This window comes from Neovison vison, chromosome 8 (genome assembly GCF_020171115.1).
Source record: "Neovison vison isolate M4711 chromosome 8, ASM_NN_V1, whole genome shotgun sequence".
Lineage (NCBI taxonomy): Eukaryota > Metazoa > Chordata > Mammalia > Carnivora > Mustelidae > Neogale > Neogale vison.
The window spans coordinates 90,073,165-90,092,815 of NC_058098.1; the positions used below are offsets into that span (position 1 = coordinate 90,073,165).

The window sequence follows — 19,651 nt, forward strand, 5'->3', positions numbered from 1 at the left end:
TGTGCAGATGTACACTTCAGACCAGAGGATACTGATTTTTGGGAGCTGCTTCATAAAAATTAGGAATGTGTGTTTAACATAAATCCGTATTATTTTATTTGAGGCAAAATAAGTAGGTTTTTTAAAAAAAAAAAAAGATTTTATTTATTTATTTGGCAGAGATCACAAGTAGGCAGAGAGGCAGGCAGAGAGGGGGGAAGCAGGCTCCCTGCTGAGCAGAGAGCCCGATGCAGGGCTTGATCCCAGGACCCTGAGATCATGACCTGAGCTGAAGACAGAGGCTCAGAGCTTTAACCCACTGAGCCACCCAGGTGCCCCAATAAGTAGGTTTTTTGTTTTTTGTTTTTTTTTCCCAATAAGTAGGTTTTAATAGGGAAACTAGTTGCCTGGTAGTTAAGATTCCCAGAATCAATCATGTGAGGCCAAAAGCCTTTTTTTTTTTTTAAGATTTTATTTATTTATTCATTCATTCATTCATTTATTTATCAGAGAGAGAGAACAAGAGAGTGAGAGAGCAGAAGCAGGGGAAGTGGCACGCAGAGGGTGAAGCAGGCTCCCCGCTGAGCAAGGAGCCTGATGTGGGGCTCAGTCCCAGGATGAGGGGTCATGACCAGAGCCTAATGCAGCCGCTTAACCGACTGAGCCACCCAAGTGTCCTAGTCATTTTATTTATGGTTACAAATAATCAAAGTTGTTAGAATTTTAATCCATTTTTATAGGATCCCCATATAGAGGAAGTAACCTATCATTGCCTGCCATGCTTGCAGTTCTTTAATCACATGTAAGAATATCATCGTTGAAGAAAGTATCTTAGACTACATACACAGACTCAGCTATGCAGTTTTACTTAAGACTTGGCTATAATTTTTTTTAAACTACATTTAAAAATAGTAGTAACAACATCAACTATGTCTATGTAGCCTTGAAAAAATGTACTGGAATGTGTTTTGTGGTTTGGTTTTTCTTATTTCTTTATTTGAATATGCATCTGTTTTCATAATGAGAAATTTTATTTTTTTGTTATGTTTAGTGTTAATTGCATGTATATAAGAATTTTCAGAGTTCTTTTGGCATGGATAGTAAATGTAATGATGTTCATTTAACAGAGTGGCTACTTTCCATTATCTTATGCTGGCTTACTCTTTTATTATTTAATTAAGACTATATTAACTAACTCTTCTTTTTCCTCTAAATTTTGAGACTTAGATATTTGATAACATAGGATTCATGTTTTTTGCTTTAGATTTTAAAATAGATATTGACTTTCAAAAATGCAAGATAAATTATTTTGGAATGAAAACAAAAATATAGTATGATCACTTACTGAGCAAATACTGAGCATCCAGCAAGCCAGTAGTCACTATTTATAGGAGCTGATGTAAAATAGTACTTCAGGCTCATTTTAAATTGTGGGTTTAAGTTTTGGTATTAAGTTACAAAATCTTTGGAAGTAAACAAAAATAAAAAGCATGAATCCGTTCTTGTTATAATTGCCTAGTTAATCTTAAGGTAGGGCTTTATGGTGGAGAAACAGTGTCAGTAGACCTGGGTTCTAGATAGTTGTACCAACTCTGTAGCATGACTTTGCTTGTCATTTGATTTTCCTGGGCTTCAATTCCTCATGAAAACATGGGAAACGCAGAGGTTGGATCATTTGTGTTCCAGGGTCCTATACTCAGTAATGGCAATGCCCAGAGCAGAGAGTGATTTATTCATTTCCATAAAGCCAGACCTGTCATATTCCTGGCCAATTCTTCCTTAGTCTTCTCTCCTGCCTCTTCTTCTTTTTCCCCACCTGTAATTAGCACCAAGCCACAGGGCTCGGTTCCCTGAATGAGGTCCTTCTCTATTTGTTCTTACTCCTGAGGGCTTCTGATTCAATTAAATGGCTCCAGACTCATACATTTGGTTGTAAAATAGGTAGTTCAAACTTAATACATCTGAAACAGAACTCTGGATTTTTATCATGAAAACAACTCTTTCCTAAGTGCTCTCCACCTGTGTAAATGACTTCACCGTTCCCACAGTGTTTAGGCTCCAAACCTGGAAACAGCCTTGATTTTTCTCTTTTCTTCACGTCCCTCTTTCAGTCCATCAGCGGTTCTTGCCATTTCATCCTTGAAAATATATTAGGCACTGAGCACTTCTCTCTTCCCCACCTCTTATCATGTTAGTCATAACTTGACTAACTTGTTAACTGCTTCTTAACTATTACCCTTGTTTCTCCTCTTGCCCTCCAGTGGTTCATTTTCCATAAGCACCCAGAATAATTCTCTAAAATTAAGTTGTATCATGTTTTCTTAATCAAAATCTCCCAATATTTTCCTACAAAGCTCTTTACTGTAGCTTACAAGTTCTTCTCTGACTACATATTGTACTGTTTTCTTTCTCATTCATTCTCTTTGAGCTTTACAAATCTGTGTGTTTTTCCAAATACTCTAGCTTGTTTCCTACCTCAAGGACTTAGTGAATTTACAGACATTTTCCATTTCCTTTTCCTGGAGTGTTCTTCCTTCAGATATGTATTTATTCCAATACCAATATCATTAAAATCAGAATTTTTTTTGGAAAATGTATATTTTAAAATATAACAGCTCCTGGAACCCTGGTATGGTTATGGATGTATAGTTTTATGTTCAGAAACCAAATATTGCCATTAATAATTAAGAGTAATAAAAAAAAAAACCTCGGAAAGGATTTTGAGGTCTGCTAAGTTACAGAAAATGCCATTTGCAAAAATGATGGATGTAAATCTTTTGTGAATGAACTCCTATTTCCATTCATTAGGAAAAAGTCCTGGATGGAATTTGGCATTATCTTTGAAAGTTATCTCAAATGCTCATGTGCCCTCACAGAGCTGCACAAAACTGCCACTTAGCCTTAACCCAGAGTTATATGAAAAAGACATTCTGCCTTGTTATAAAATGACTGATTTTTGAAAATGAAATATGCACAGGTGAGTGTTAGAAGATTTTCTGTAGGGATACCAGGGTGGCTCAGTCAATTAAGCATTTGCCTTGGGCTGGGGTCATGATCCCAAGATCTTGGGATCAAGGCCCACATCAGGCTCCCTGCTCAGCTGGGAGTCTGCTTCTCCCTCTGCCTGCCTCTCCCCCAGCTTGCACGTGTGCTTTCTCTTTTATGTGCTCTCTCTCTCTCTCTAACAAATAGAAAAATCTTTCAAAAAAAAAAAAAGAAAAAGAAAATATTCCATGAATATGTGAAGTATGATGAGGAAAATATTTTATCATAATAATATGTATTATTAAAAACAAAATTCAGCCATTTAGTATTAATCGGCAATACTTTTCCCCCCATATTTTGTTATTTAATAGACTTTTGAATTTTTTGAATTTTTTCATTCCATATGCACTTTTTAATTGGCAGTTACTTTTACTGGCACACAGAATTTTCACACATTATTGGCTGTCTTAAAGTAAAATTAATTTCTGTTCCTATAAAAATAGCTGGCACGTGGAATATACTTAAATAGCCTATAAGTGTTTATACCTATTGCTTCATTTAACCCTGGGAACAACCCACAACCCTATGTGAGCTAGGCAGTATTATCCCTACTTTACAGATGAGTAAATGGTAACTTGGTTTATAGGACTTTCCATGAATCACACAACCAGTAAAAGGTATAGTTTGAATTCATAATCAGCCCTTCTGATCCTGAAACCTGAACCCCTTCCATAGCAATGCCAGTGGTCCAAAGCTCAACCAGCCAAATGAGGACAGATCCAGAGCACGGTGGCCATCTATCTCTTAAGCATTTGTGAAGGACTGTGTGTTCCTGTGTTCCATGCATGATTGATTGACTAGAGCTAAGTGTCTGGTGATGCTGACCAGTCAGTATCTCAGGAACCTGATTGCAGTGGAGTCTGCTTTATATGATTGTTACATTTTCATTGTTTCCTGGGGAAGTAATATGAATTGTTAATGGCAGGAAATTCTAACATGTTTTAGTCTTAGGTTTGCATAAAAAGATTCAGTGAGTACTTGGATTATTAACTTTGTAAGTGTGAATATAAAGCAGTTTCAGCACATTGACGTTCTTTCCGACCTAATGAGAATAGGCATTCTCTGGCAAATTTCCAGTAAAAAAACCACCTTTCAAAGGATAGGGTTCTGAAAACATTAGGATTCGTGGATTAGGATTACTATAAAAATGTTAAGTGTTAACATGAACTCAAAAACACTTATTACCAGTCTCGAAATTACTAGAAACTGCTTTTTGTGCTCCAACTAGTGAAAATTTTAAACCTCAGTATGTATTGACAATATTGACAATACAATATTGATAATATTCTGTCAAGTTCCTTTCAACACTTATTTTAAGAAACAGTAGTAAAGTTAGCAAAAACAAGTTTCTTATTTTCCTATTAAATAGGAAAATATAAAATATTTCACGAATTTGGAAACATGTAAAAGCTTAATTAAAAAAAAAACTTTTACCTTAAAAAAATCTACATTCTGGTAGGTAAATTTGTTAAAACTACAGATGAATACCGCCTTGTGAAAGGCGCTATAAAAAATATTAAAAGGTGCAAGAAAAACTCCATGGCTTCTAGTGGCTCATTTGATAGATGATAGAGAACACACACACACACACACACGCACTTGTGTTGAAAATTTAGATGACACTGTAAGAAGTTACCTAGTGAGGGGCACCTGGGTGGCTCAGTTGTTAAGCATCTGCCTTTGGCTCAGGTCATGATCCCAGGATCCTGGGATCGAGCCCCGCATCAGGTTCTCTGCTCAGTGGGAAGCCTGCTTCTACTGTATTCCAGTAGCTTCCAGTGTATTTAATTTTACGGTTATTCCAAAGCTTCCAGTGTATTTAATTTTACGGTTTTTTCGGATTCCATGTATGAGGAACAGACCCCTATTTCTGTTCCCTCTTTCACTGTGTCTCTCTCTGTCAAATAAATAAATTAAAATCTTTTCAAAAAAAAATTATGTAGTGAGCACCCAATGGTAGATATGGGCCATGTGTTCTAGAGCTGTGTCCTAGTGATTATCAGAATTCCCTTCCTAAAGGAGGTACGATTTGAACTTGGGCAGTGTATAGTAGGAAGAACATTCTTGGCAAAAACGCTGTGAGCAAGTACCTACTGATGGCAAAGAATCAAAAATACTCTCCTGGAGTAGAAATGAAGGTTTGGAACTGCAAATAAAGGTTGGGACTTGGATTATAAGACACCTTGAAGAAGGGCATAATATAAGAATTTAACATTCAGAATACTGATTTTTTTTTTTAACATTTAAATTGCTACATGAACAAGACATGTCTAAAACTTGTTTTTATTTTGAGTATGTGCTTTGGCATGTGATATATTATCTTTTTTTTTTTGCTCATTTTCCTATTAAAGTCCATTCTGAGAGTTATACTTATCATCAACAAAGAAAATATACTTGGAAATACATCCTAAAGTTCTAAAGAGAAAACTTTTGGACTTGTCACAGAAGATATTTTTTCATTTTCAAGCAAAAACTGTACTGATAATAATCCTTTTGTTTTATTTCAAGCAAAAACTGTACTGATAATAATCCTTTTGTTTGAAATTGGAAGTTTGGCCTCTAAATGTGGGAAAGTATCAAATCGACTAGTTTATTCTGGTTTCCTTTATGGTCTTACGCTTATCTTTTTTTTTTTTTTTTAAAGATTTTATTTATTCATTTGGCAGATAGCACAAGCAGGGGGAGCAGTAGGTAGAGGGAGAAACAGACTCCTCTGCAATCAGGGAGCCTGATGTGGGGCTTGATCCCAGAACCCTGGGATCATGACCTGAGCCAAAGGCAGACACTTAACCAACTGAGCTGCCCAGGTGCCACTACGCTTGTCTTGTAATGAAAACAGCAAGTTCTTCTAGGAAAGGATGGAAACTATTATCAGAGCCTCTACGAAACATTCCACCCTTCTAAGGCAGATGAGAATCTGTCCATGGAGCTGAAAATCTTCCTTTTCTGGGTACAAAATTTCAAAATAGCTTTTCTGCACTTCTGTTTGGGAATATACAAATGCAAAACTTTTTTCCTCATCTTTTTTTCTGAAGTGGTTTGCCTTTTCCTAGGCAGTATGTGAGATGATATTATATAGGCAGGGTTTGCCCTTGCAAACCCCTGTGGCTGTTTCAAGATAATGGAGAAGCGGGAACTATCTTCCGCAACAGGAAGGTTGAATCAGTACCCAGGACCCCAGCCTGTTTACCTTTAAAAACAGTAATTCTCACTTTCAGTCTCTGTGGTGGTGACAGCTGTTATCAGCAGTCTTTTAACTGGTATTTGGTGCATAAACTGTACTTGAGTCTCTGTAAACTCTTTGGTTCCATTTCTGTATCTTTTTTTTTTTTTTTAATTTGAGTGTAGTTGACACACGTTACATGAGTTTCAGGTGTACAACACAGTGCAACAAGTTTATATATTATGCTCTGCTGACCACAGGGGTAGCTACCATCTGTCACCATACAAGTTATTACAGTATCATTGACTATATTCCTTATGTTGTGCCTTTTATTCCCGTGACTTACTCATTCCATAACTGGAAGCCTCTTTCTCCCACTCTCCTTCACCCATTTTCCCCATCCTCCCTCCTCCACCCTTCTGGCAACCATCAGTTTGTTCTCTGCATTTATAGGTCTGATTCTGTTTTTGTTTGTTTGTTTGTTTGTTTATTCACTTGGGTTTTTTCGGATTCCACGTATGAGTGAAATCATATGGTATTTATCTTTCTCAGTCTGACTTATTTCATTTAGCATAATATCCTCTAGGGCTACCCATGTTGTTGCAAACAGCATGATCTCATCCTTTTTTAATAGGTCTATGATATTACACACGCACACGCACACACACCACACATACTCCTTATCAGTTTTTCTATCAATAGACCCTTGGGTTCCTTCCATATCTTGGCAATTATAAATACTGCTACAGTAAACATTGGGGTGCATATATTCTTTCAAAATAGTGTTTCTTTCTTTGGGTAAATATCATATGGTATTTCTGTTTTTAATTTTTGAGGAGCCTCCATGCTGTTTTCTGCAGTAGCTACACCAATTCACATTTCTACGAGTAGAGCACATGAGTTCCTTTTTCTTCAAATCTTCACCAGCACTTGTTATTTGTTGTGTTCTTGATTTTAGCCATTCTGACAGGTGTAAGGTGACATCTCATTGTGGATTTGATTTGCAGTTCCTTGATTAGTGATGGTGAGCATCTTTTCATGTGTCTGGTAGCCATTTATAGGTCTTCTTGGGAAAAATTCTGTTCAGGTCCTCTGTACTATTTCTATACTTATTTCTAAAGACAGACATTCACTTACTTGAGACTTTCTAAAAGCAGCTTTTGAAAGAGGCTGTAGTAGCAAACAGTTAACTGTTCAATAAATTTCTTCTTAATTATTAAGAGCAAAGTGGGAAAAGTTGGGACTACTTGGGACCTGAAAAATATATGTATTAAAATGGAAAAAAATGGTTTCAAATCTCAGAAGACTATAAATAGTAATAATAATAACAATTGGACATCTATATAGAATTATAAACACTTGAAGAATCTCAACAGAGGTATACGAAATTTCAGTGTACTAATCTTGCTACTTTTCAGTAGGTTTGCCCTTTTTTTTTTTTTCAAAACAAAAAGCTTCCAGTGTATTTAATTTTATCACACTCACACAAAAAGATTTTGTAAAAGGTTACCAAAAATACTCCCAAATGGCCAACAATCTTGTTCCAGGTTATTGATATTAATGTCCCTCTCCCTTATGTTTCTGCTCCTCCTCCTCCTCTGACATCCAGCATTAACTGCATTTTCATAGACTGCATTCAACAAGTCAGTGAGCTGTGCTTGTGTGTTCAGGCTTCCCACACAGATCATCCCTGCAGCTTTGTTCATGTGCAGCTCTCTTGGCCACGTTGAACTTGTCCAGTTTCTTTCTCTCAACTTCGAAGTGTCTTTTCCATTAAAAGGTCAGATTTCGGTTAATTATCCCAAATACACAATCTTTTCTAGAATCTTTTTTCCACTTTTCAAAACTGTTGAGTTATGGCCCTAATTAACTGTGTGGTTGCAGTCTTGTAGTGTGTTAATGCTCACAGATGAAAAGTGATCCCAAGAAAGAAGAGATACTAGCAATAAAAAACATCTCTGACACCTGACAGAGCCTGACATGTAATTAGTGCCCCATGACTATTTATTGAACCAGTGATGGATGTGTCAATGGCTAACATTCATTACTTACAACCTATCATGCCCTTAGACTAAGGACTTTCTCTGTATTCTCCATGAATCCTCACAACTGCTTTGTATGAGCTGTGTACCTTAGCACATACCTATTGTCAGTGTACCCCAGCTCTCCTGTGTGAGTCCCCTAAGAGAGGTACCCATCAGGTGGGTGATGATCTATTTGGATTTTTGCTGCCTGGACAGTTCTGAATTATCTGGAGAATGTCTTATATATATATAACATATCCCTACATTCATTTAACTAATAAAATAATAGAAGGATCATAGGTACATATAATAAAAAATAGATACCCAAACAGTAGTTTCTGTTTGACTTTGGAGTATGTTATATACATTTATCAATGCAAATTGCCTTTTCTGTTTTCTCATAACAATTGGGGATCTTTAGAGACATGACTTAGATGCTTTTGTCTTTGGATTCAAGAAGACCATAAAAGTATCCTTTTAGAGATTACAAACACATATACACACATATTTGATATTTCATTTTCTATGTTTTATACACGATTATACATTGTATTTTTATGTATGTGATATATGGCACTGACACTTTAGAAATATAATATGTTACATTTTGGGAATATGACATCTTATTCTTCATCTCATACTATTTTTCTCCAGTTAGTCATGAGGGAAAAACTTTTGTCTGGTTCACCAGGATATCTTTGCATCTAGAAATATGCCTGGCATGTAATAAGCACTTAATGTTGTAATTAAAAAGCAAATGCTTTGGGGTACCTGGGTGGCTCAGTCAGTTAAGCATCTACCTTCGGCTCAGGTCATTATCCAGGGGTCCTGGGATCGAGCTCCCTGCCAGGGGGAGACTCTGCTTCTTCCACTGCCTCTGCCTCTCCCACAGCTTGTGCTCTCTCTCTCTCAAATAAATAAATCCTTAAAAAAAAAAAATGGTTTTGTACAGCTTGGTGACTATAGTTAACAACGAAAAAAGCAAATGCTTTTCAGTAAGAAGCTTATTGGGGCCTAATTTTATTTGTAGGTTAGTGAGTGTTCTGGTTTATTTTGTTGTTGTTGTTTTTGTTCTACTTTAATTAAATATTCCTACTAATTTTTAGTGATTGTAAATCTAGATCTTATTTTTGGTTTCTCCTTTTTTAGGAAGAATCCCCAGCACAAGATAGAATACAGACATAGTGCAGTTCCAGGTAAGTAATTTTACCTCAGGTAACAAGATGAACTCTTCAAATGATTCTCTTGTTAAACCTAGGTACAATTTCCAGTTATGTGAATTTTTGTTTAATGTCTGCTTCTATGGATTTGCTGATTTTAATGGTTTTTCTTAGATTTAAAAAAAGTGGTAGGGGTTCCTGGGTGGCTCAGTTGGTTAGGTAACTGCTTTCAGCTCAGGTTATGATCCTGGAGTCCTGGCATCGGGTCCCACATCTGGCTCCCTGCTCAGCTGGGAGTCTGCTTCTCCCTCTAACCCTCCACTTCTCATGCGCTTTCAATCTCTCTCTCTCTCTCTCTCTCTCTCAAAAAAATAAATAAAAATTTTTTAAAGTGGTAAATTTTTTGTATACCAGATGTTTTCTATAATCGTTGCACAACAATATATATTTATCATTGTATCTTTTAGAATTCTTTTGTTGGCCAGTATCTGAAAACAAAATCTCAAACTATCCTCAGTGATAATGAGAACTTACTGACTTCTTTAAGTGAAAAAATACAGTAAGTGTGGATGGATTTAGACATTTACTGCTTTGGTTCATTAGTAATGTCAATAATGTCACCGATGACCCAATTTCCTTTCATCATTCTGTCTTTAAAGGGGTCATTATCATCCTAAGACCGGCTCCTCCCCACCACAAAGGGACCCTTATTCGGCACCCATGTTTACATCTCAGGAGAGAGAGAGTGGATGAACAATTTCAGTTCTCACTATTCCTAGGAAGAATCATGAAATTTACTTTTTTTTATTGATTTAGATCATATTGTTACTCTTAAATGAATCACTAGGACCACTGATGAGTTTGAACCACCCCTGGAATTAGGATAGGTCATTTTCTTCAGAACCACAGGGATCCCTGATAGAAACTAAAGTTTGCAGGGAAAGAGAGACAGGGAGGACAGATACCAGGGAAGCATCCATCAAATGTCCTTCAGTCTTAGGTGCAGGCATCTGTCCTACCTTCTCTTTCCCCCGTTCTAAACTTGAATACTTTTTAACTTTAACAAATTCTGACTTCTTCATATCGTTCATATAATGCAGAGGCCAATTTGGCACACAATATTTCTACCCACAGAATGAGAGAAGAGAAAAAAAAAATATTCTACAGGCTATTACCACATGCACATGTGTGTGCATAAACAGAGCCCCTTTGTAACCAAGTGACAGAAGTAAAGAATTTCACCATTAAAGAATTCCATTTGAAATTTCTCACTGAAACACATTTTCGTACTTTAGTACTTCAGACAAAACTCATTTTATCAGAGCTCATAGGTTATAGAGGTTACACGTTACATGTTATGCATTTTTTTACTGGGGCTGTATCCAATGATGTAGCATTTCTGGGGGTTAAATAAACTTTCTTACCAGCAGTCATGTAATGTTTGTTGATTAAAGCATATTTTATTAGCAAGATTTAACACTGTTCCATGAAAATGCATTCGACACATCTGTATCTTTATAAAAATAAGAACCAATTTCCTAAAAACTATCAATGCACATCAGGTACAATAGTTTAATCTGAGCTTTCTTTGAAAAGTCTCTTGAATTATCATTAGGGAATCTTCTGAAGGAAGAACATTTTTACAGCAACTAACTTTCTTTTAAAAAAGCTTTTTATCTCATTGGAAAGCCAGTTTTTATGAAAGTGTAGATAGTTTTAAGCAACATTTTAATTTTTTTAAAAAAAGATTTTATTTATTTGTCAGCGAGAGAGATAGAGACAGAGAGAGAACACAAGCTGGAGAGGAGAGGCAGAGAGAGTGGGAGAAGCAGACCCCTCACTGAGCAGGGAGCCCAATGTGGGCCTCGATCCCAGGACCCCGGGATCGTGACCTGAGCCCATAGCAGATGCTTAACCTCCTTAGCCACCCAGGCATTCCAAAATTTAATTTTATATTTTTAATCTACTTTCAAGGCCAAATTGTCGAAACACTCTTCCTACTCTAAAACTTATAAATTAAGGTGTCTGGAGTATTTCCAATCTTAAATATTGGGGTCTCGTTATATTTCTTAATTTAGAGTTATCTAACAGTGAATTCTAACATCCTAGTTTTTCTCATCTCCTGAATCCTTAAAGTTTAACATCACCCAAGATCTTAATCTCATTTATATAGATTCATTATATACTTACTGATTCATTTATTATGTCTTCCAAACAAGCAGAGTTAACAGAGATCCATGAGAACCAGCTCTGGCTCTATATATTCTTGTGGCAAAGACGGTCTAAAATCTCTGAGGGAAGGGAAGAAGCACTTTCTGCTGGGGCTTATCAGGGTAGACCATGATGTGGGAATCTAGGCTAAGTTGGTCTTTAAGGTGCTTGGATTTGAATCACCTGTGTTTCTTAGCTTTGTGGTCAGTAGATAGAGGATATCCCAGACAAAGTGAGGAATAGATCAGTGAAAGACACTAAGGAGGAAGATGGTAAGTGGTGTGTGGGGTTAGCAAGTGGATCAGTTTAACTAACATGGAGAGTGTCTGTAGTTAACTGTGGATGATATTAAAAGGTTGTATTGAGGCCAGATCACAGAAGCCCTTGAAAACTATACCAAAGATAACGGGTGCATTGGCTTGGAATGGGGAGGCAGTATTTTATCCAAATCAAGTTGGTGACAATGAACAGTCAGAGTTAGAGTGGGGGAAGATTTCTGGATGTTAAGCAGGTTAATAAAGGGCCAGAGCTTGGTTGGCCACCATGAGAATGGAAAGATAGAATTAGATTCAAGTGAGATTTTGAAAGAAATATCAGATTTGCAAACTAATTGGTTTGGGGCCTGGGGTGACATAAAGGAAATAATGATGACTCAGAATTATAACACAATTTATAAGGAGACTAGGGATGACATTTACATATCATAGATATCAGGAGGAAGAGCCAGGTAGCTGTTGCTTTAATTTAAACATGTTGAATTTCAGGTGGGGTATCGTAACTACGCAATGAGACAATAAAATTTAAGATGGTACCAATGTTAAAATAACTGCATTAAACTCTTAATATTTAATTTCTGATTGTAGCACTCCTAAAACATTTCTGTCTACAGAGTTCTTCCACAATGTAACAATTTATGTAGGATTTTTTTTTTTTTGTAGGTTTGACTGCTGTCATCTATTAAGCTTCTTATACATCTAATTGATTTAAAATTTCACTAACTTTCCACACTTCTTCTTAGAGTACTCTGGTTTTGGCACAAAATACTGAATGCAAGAGCAATCAGTGCCAGGAAAATTTTATTTTATACTTTCTTAACTACCTTATCTTGTTGACGCATTAAAAAAATTATTATCAGCATTTTATTATTTGATTATTGGAGTCATTCTGGCTTTTGTTATTATGTGATATGCATTATTCTAGGCTATTGGTACCACCCATGGCTGAAAATTTAAAATGTTCTACTGATAGCTATTTTAATTTATCTCTGGTTCTGCAATGGTATGCACACATTTGTTTATATATACTTTCCTTCCAGAAGTAGAACCCAAAACTTCTAGAAAGATATTATGGAAATTAATGGAACTTAAATGAGATTCTATAAACTGATGCTTAGTGTAGGGAAAGCAGAGAGATTTGGGGTTACAAAATAGGCTAGTGCAGTGAAATTTAAAAAGAGAAATAAACTTCATGTATAATAAAGTAGACCGGAATATTTAAGCTGCTTTTCCAAGGCTAAAATATGAATACTCAATTAGTAGCTTGGTACATGAGAAAGATAAGTCTTTAGTAGTAAAATGAAGTATTTGAAAAAGTGTTTATTCTTGTAGTATGTAGTAGATTTTCATCTTTAGACTATTGAGCTAAAACTTGTTTTTACTTAATGAGAATTAATATCCTAATTAGTCCTCAGATTTACTGGTAAAGAAAGGATAATAAAATCTGAAGAATTGATGTTAAGCTATAAATCTGTTATGAGGCACCTCTTAGATGTCATCTAAGATGACAGTCTTAGATCCCAACACCAGAAATCTATTTGGAAAAATCAGGAATTTTGAACGATTTTTTTCTCTCTTTAAAAACCAGAATTTCTTCCAATATGCATTTGACACAGTGTACTCTTCACTAGCTCTTCAGACTGATGTTCTTAGGGTAAGAACTGGCAGTGAAATTTTAACTGTAAAGAAAAGTTTAGACACAAATTTAGAAATTGTCATTCTGATGTGACACATCCTTCTACATGAGCAGAAATTAAGAAATGACCACAGCCTAATATCAAATAGTTAATCCGTTGTTGCTTTAAAGATGTTAAAAGAGTCTGTTACTTTTCTAAAGGTGGTTCTTTTCCATCATGGAAGTGTAGTGTTACCCATCAGTTATTCAAAATAAGTGCCCGCCTGTTTCTCCTGTGCTGCTTCATGCAGTCAGGCTGTCATCCCTGTGTTTCATATGACTACACTGATTTGTAGAGAAAATGATGATTCCTACTTTGGACTTAAAATTATAACTTGGGAGTCAGAAAAGATTTTTGAAGTAATTTAATCAACATCCTTTGACTCATAGATACAAAACATAAATTCCATTAAGCCATTAAGTTAAGTGACCTGTGCATTGTTTATGGGCTTGTTTATGACATAGATCTTTGGGTTTCTACTCCCCAGTCTATCTTCTCTCTTAAACCACAGCTGCTTTTTAGAGACTTTTTGTTGGATGAGGGGGATGGACAATCACATAAAAATAGCAGTAACTAATAGCAAGAAATTTCTAGATGAAGATAGAGAGAAAAAAAACTATTTCATCTGAGCTTACCTTGATTCAGAAGAAACAAGTGCAGTTCTGATTTCTTAGACACACTCAAGAATTATATTTCAGGGGCACCTGGACAGCTTAGTTGGTTAAGCACCAGACTCTTGATTTCGGCTCAGATCATGATTTCAGGCTTCTCCTTGGCTCCGTGCTGGGCATTAAACCTGCTTAAGATTCTCTTTCTCTCCCGGCAGCCCTCTCCCCACCCCCACATACTCTCTCTCTCTCTTAAAAAAAAAAAAAATCATATTTCAAATCAGCTAGCTTTTATATAGGAAAATGTTATGTGTAGGCACTTAATTTTTTTAAAATGCAATTATATTATTAATTCTGTGGAAATCTACAAAAAACTATAAAAATTATGTTTTGTTATTGAGTAAAAAAATTAAACAGCTCCTGCTATGTCTTCTGTTATTATTTTTGCACTTTAATAAGCCTTTCACCAATTTACAGTATCTGTACAATACTGAAGTCTTGGCTTGGGATGGTCTGTGATGGGATTCCTCGAGTGTTGCCTGGTTCTTTTACCAGCCAACTTCCTTGTATGAGCTTTCTTTGAAGTTTTTATCTGGCAAAAAAGTGTTACTAGCAAGGTTTATGTGAACTTTTCTAGTTTTATCACTTCAAATCCAGATACCCAGCTACCATACCGTATGTTTCAGTGTGCCTAGTTGGAAAATACATGCATGGGTTCTGGGTTTATTTTTTTTCTCCTTGCTTTCAATGTTCTTCATATCCCTTTTGCATAAAAGCTTAATTATGTGCCAAGGACAGGCATTTTATTCCTAGGTTAGGTGTTAGCCATATTTAGTTCAGAACCCTGCTTCCTGAGTTTATTCCTATGATTCAGGAAATCATGTAATAATTCAGATCACCAAGTATGCTTATTCAAAGCATTTTCCAAGAAAGTCAAGTCTCACTGTCTGTGCAGCCCAGTTACACTGAAAGGCAGAAACTGTTATTTTTCTAAAAACACCTTCAGAAAAAAAAAAAAAAAGTAAACTCTCACCTAGATGGCATTTACATTGTAGAATACTTAAGGCCACTAACTGAATTTGCTAAAGAGGATCCATTGTAATTGATTGCAGAAAGATAATCACATGTTAGCATTTAATACCCTGTAAAGAAGTGTCCACATGGCATGGCCCTGCTAACACAGGACAGAGAGCTGACTTCGCCTTTGTCATGAGTTGGCTCTTCAGGTGCTTTTACTTAAAGCACAAAATACCCGTTCATGTGAAGTAGAGTGGATGAAATTTGCTACCAGCTGCATGGAGTTCTATTATGGATGGGTTTTTTTAGATTCTGAACCTGCTATTTAAAAGAATCATATGTGGGGCACCTGGGTGGCTCCGTCAGTAAAGTGTTTGCCTTTGGCTCAGGTCATGATTCCAAAGTCCTGGGATGGAGCCCCACATCAGCTCCTTGCTCAGCAGGGAGCCTGCTTCTCCCTTTGCCTCTGCCTGCGGCTCCCTCTCCTTGTGCTCTGTCCTGCAAGCTGTGTCAAATAAATAAAATCTTAAAAATATAAATAAAAAATAAAAGAATCATATGATGTGATATTTATATAAATGATGATTGGATAGATATAAATAATTTTTTGAGAAAATAACATGACCTTATTGCTCAAGAAATGAGCCTTCCCAGTAAACTGCTGAAGATTTCCAAGGTTCATTGAAGCTTAAAGCCCCTCCAATTAGCAGGATTTAGATAAAAGTCTTTAATGTAACTCATTATATTGACAGGCTAGTGATTAAAAGTGTAGGTTATAATAAGAAGGGTTTCTGTAAAACTAAAGGTATTCAGCAGTTGATTTGCAAATTGTTCATTTGCTCATCCAGTCATATATTTAACAAATATTTATATTAAGTGTCTTCTGTGTATTAGGCATTGTTGTAGGAGCTGAGGATACAGTAGAGACAAAGCCTTGCCCTTGTAGAATTTTACAAAGGTGGAAAGTATGCATGTAAACAACTATGTGATGTCATATAGTGAAACTGCTGAGAAGAAAAAGTATGTAAGAGAACAGAATTGCAAGGGTGTGTTGGGGGGGAGGGACAGGTGCCATCTCAGATAGGATGGTGAAAGGACTCTGAAAGTTTGACATGAGAGCAGAGGCTTGAAGGAGAGAGCAAGACAGGTGATCATCTAAGGGCAGACTTTGCCAGGCAAGGGAAATGGTGACTCCAAAGGCACTGGAGATGATCCTGCTCCTCCTATTCAAGGTGTGGTAGAAAAAGGGTAGAATTGAAACAAAGAAAGAAAGGAAGGAGTGGCCGATGAGTTCAGAAAATCTAGTTGTGTAGGCTCTTAGAGGCCAGCACCTGCAAGTCAGAACTTCAGATTTAATTCAGAGTGAGGTAGGAAGATATTAGAAGCTATCTAGCTTCTCTGTAGAGAATAGATAAGAGTTGAAGCAGGAAACCAGTTAGGTGAACATTGGAATTGACTGAGAAAAGAGATGATAGTGTGGAGAACCAGACAATGGAGTAGACAGTGAGAAGTGGCAGACAGTTTTTTGATGGCAGAGTCAATAGGATTCTCTTGACATATTGGGTATTAGGTTTTCAGTGGAGGATATTCAAGGGTGACTCCAGGGTTTCTTGGAAGGTTGGAGAAGTCACAGACTCAAGACTGATAAGAAAATGACTAGATTTGGGTGAAGCACCTCAAGAGCTGTGTTCAGGGAATATGATGTTTCAAGATGCCTGTTCCTTATGCAAGTAGAGAGAATCCATAGACGTGAGATAAAGGAGAGTGGAATTCAGGTGGTAGTCAAGGCTTGGGATATACATTTCCGAATATAGGATGTAAGACTGGAGTGTGTTAGAGACAAGAGGTCCCAGCCAGAAACTCAAACACTCCCAAAATTTAGAAGTTGGGAAGACGAGCAAGAGCCAGCCAATGCTTGAGAAGGAATAGCCAAATAAAGCAGGAGGAGAACCTGAAGTTGTTTCAGCATTGTATGTGTTTTTTCTTGTGAATCTGCTAGGGTAATTTCTGAATCTGAAAGGAGACGGGTGTTACTGAGATGTCACATACTTATAAGAGAGAACTTCCAAAGTAGAATGGCCAAGAACAAAGCTGTGGACAGTCTTTCCTCTTCCTTCCTTTGCCATCTGCAGACTACCCTTGAGATGTGTTTTCAATGTTTCCCATCATGAAAGTTTTATGGGAAGCTGAGATTAGCTAGACATAAAACATAACCTCAGGATGCTTACAGGAGATAAGAAATGTTTACAAATAAATAGAATCATAGATTTCCCTTAAGGTACTCGTTGCTTTTATGCTAATGAGAATTGTGCAAATCATTGTTTAGCCTTTTTAGCCTTGGCTACCGAGAGACTGGGGAGAAAGCTGATGCTCAATTTATAATAAGTATGTTAAAAATGAAACATTCGGGTTTTTATGTTCTTAATGTCTACTTTTATTTGTATTTTTTTAATGACCTCATTATAAGCTGTCTCAGATCCTCTCTGGAAATGAATGGAGATATCAAGAAGAATGTAAATGGGCTGTGAGAGTTAAGAGGACAGATAAATTATCTTTTTTTTTTTGTCATCCTCATTTCTTCCTCCTCAAATTTCTTTACTTAAGAAATTTACATCTGTCTGTTGCATATGAACATTTTAAGAAGTTAAGTAGAGCATATACAGAAGTACAAACAGTGATTTTTTTTTTAACCCATACATGTGGTGTTGATCACAGGTATTGTCCCCTGCCATTCAGAGATTTCCAGATAGAATCTAACTACTTGTTTCTTAAATGTTCACCATCATCCTGGAGTTTCTTGCTGCTCATTTTAAAACATGCTTGTTGCTTGTCATGGAAAGAAAATAAAACAGTGGGCTTAGGGAAGAAGTGGAATTAGGAAGAGAATTGTAGTGTTATAATTCTAGTTTTATAATATTACTTAAAAATCTATAGATTCTATGATATTTAGAAATCTGTAAATTCTAATGGCTGTTATTATAGCAATCCTGATATTTTCAGTAGTCACAGTCCCTGAAACAAACTAAGATCTATTAAACTACACTTTCTGAAGTGTAGAGACTCATGTTTTCTCATTTGATCACAAACATGGTGTGTTAATCAGATTGTGCTAGCTTTCCTGTGATCACAGACTGTCCCCAGATTTCAGTACCTCGTGAAAATAAGTAGGTGTTTTTCTCCTTCGTGTTATGGCTGCGTGTTAGCTGTGGTCTTGTCCAGTGTGTGTTCTCCTCCTGGAATCCAGGCTGAAGGATCAGCCTGTGCTGGGATACGAGGGAGATGGTGGCGGAGGGAAAACGATGGCCGCAGAACCCCAGAAAGGCACTTACAGCTTCCCCTTGGAAGTGGCATAAACTATTTCCACCCACTTTCCTTTGACCAAGTGTGATGTCCTTGGGGCTGATTATAATCATATCACAGGGAGGGACAATAAGTAACTGGAGCAAGAGTATATTCAACCACCCCGAGGGTAGGGTAGGATGAATATGATTATGGTATTATTAAGGAACTGTTACTATGATTCTCACAGGACATTTTAGCTTCAGGAGCCTCATGGTAGGAAAAGTTAGAATTCTAACAAAGTAATTTTAGCCCCCTTTCTAGAAACTTGTGGTGGTTAGTGCTGTCTTAAGTAAAAGTAATTCTTCTCATTAGAGAAAGACACTTTACAGCTGGCTATCTCTGCTCCCAGGTTTGAGTGGTGGTTAATATGTTGTGTGCCAATTATTTTTTTTTTCCAGTGAGAAGCGTAGCCGATGAAGACAGTGATAATGTTGGGCAACCCAATGAGTATGACCTCAATGACAGCTTTCTCGATGATGAGGAAGAAGAATATGAGCCAACAGATGAAGATTCTGACTGGGAACCAGGACAGGAAGACCAAGAGAAGGAGGATGTGGAAGAGCTTTTGAAGGAAGCAAAAAAGTTTATGAAAAGGAGAAAGTAACTTTTTTCTGCAGTAATATATGGCTCACATTTATTCTTTATGGAAAAAATTCGGGTACTAACGAGGCACTTATATAATTGGTTTTTCTTCTCTTTATAGTTGTGACTTTGCTATTGACTCTTTGCAGATGAAACATTGATATGCCAGCCTTTGATGCAGTAGATGGAATTTGTTTTGTTGCCTTGCTTTTTCTCTCCTATTTAAAGCATCTGGAAATAGGAAGCAGACAGAGAGTTAAAGAGAAATAATTGATACTTTTCATGTACTTTGTGTTGGGAATAAAAAGTAAAAGCCATAGGTTGCACAAAACTTTGCCCTTGTTTCTTTTTTCCAAAGATTCTATCTTTATTGAACACTAGGCAAGCAGAACCAGGCTGATGACATCATGGATAGGAGAGCATGCCTCTTTTATTATTGAAGTCATTCTTTAAGCAGAACCAGGCTTTAGAAAGTGACAGCCAGGGACGCCTGGGTGGCTCAGTTGGTTGGACGACTGCCTTCGGCTCCTGGAGTCCCGGGATCGAGTCCCACATCAGGCTCCCAGCTC

The 19,651-nt window shown here is 36.8% G+C and overlaps 1 protein-coding gene across 1 annotated transcript in view; it reads left to right on the forward strand.

Moving 5' to 3' along the window:
• APLF (aprataxin and PNKP like factor) overlaps positions 1 to 19,413 on the forward strand; it is an 85,436-nt gene extending 66,023 nt beyond the window's left edge. The window contains exons 9-10 of the mRNA XM_044261285.1: positions 9,361 to 9,407; positions 18,899 to 19,413. Coding sequence (XP_044117220.1) covers positions 9,361 to 9,407; positions 18,899 to 19,104 — 253 coding nt within the window. The 3' untranslated portion in view covers positions 19,105 to 19,413. The remainder of the gene's footprint in view (positions 1 to 9,360; positions 9,408 to 18,898) is intronic.
• Positions 19,414 to 19,651: the final 238 nt, after the last annotated feature.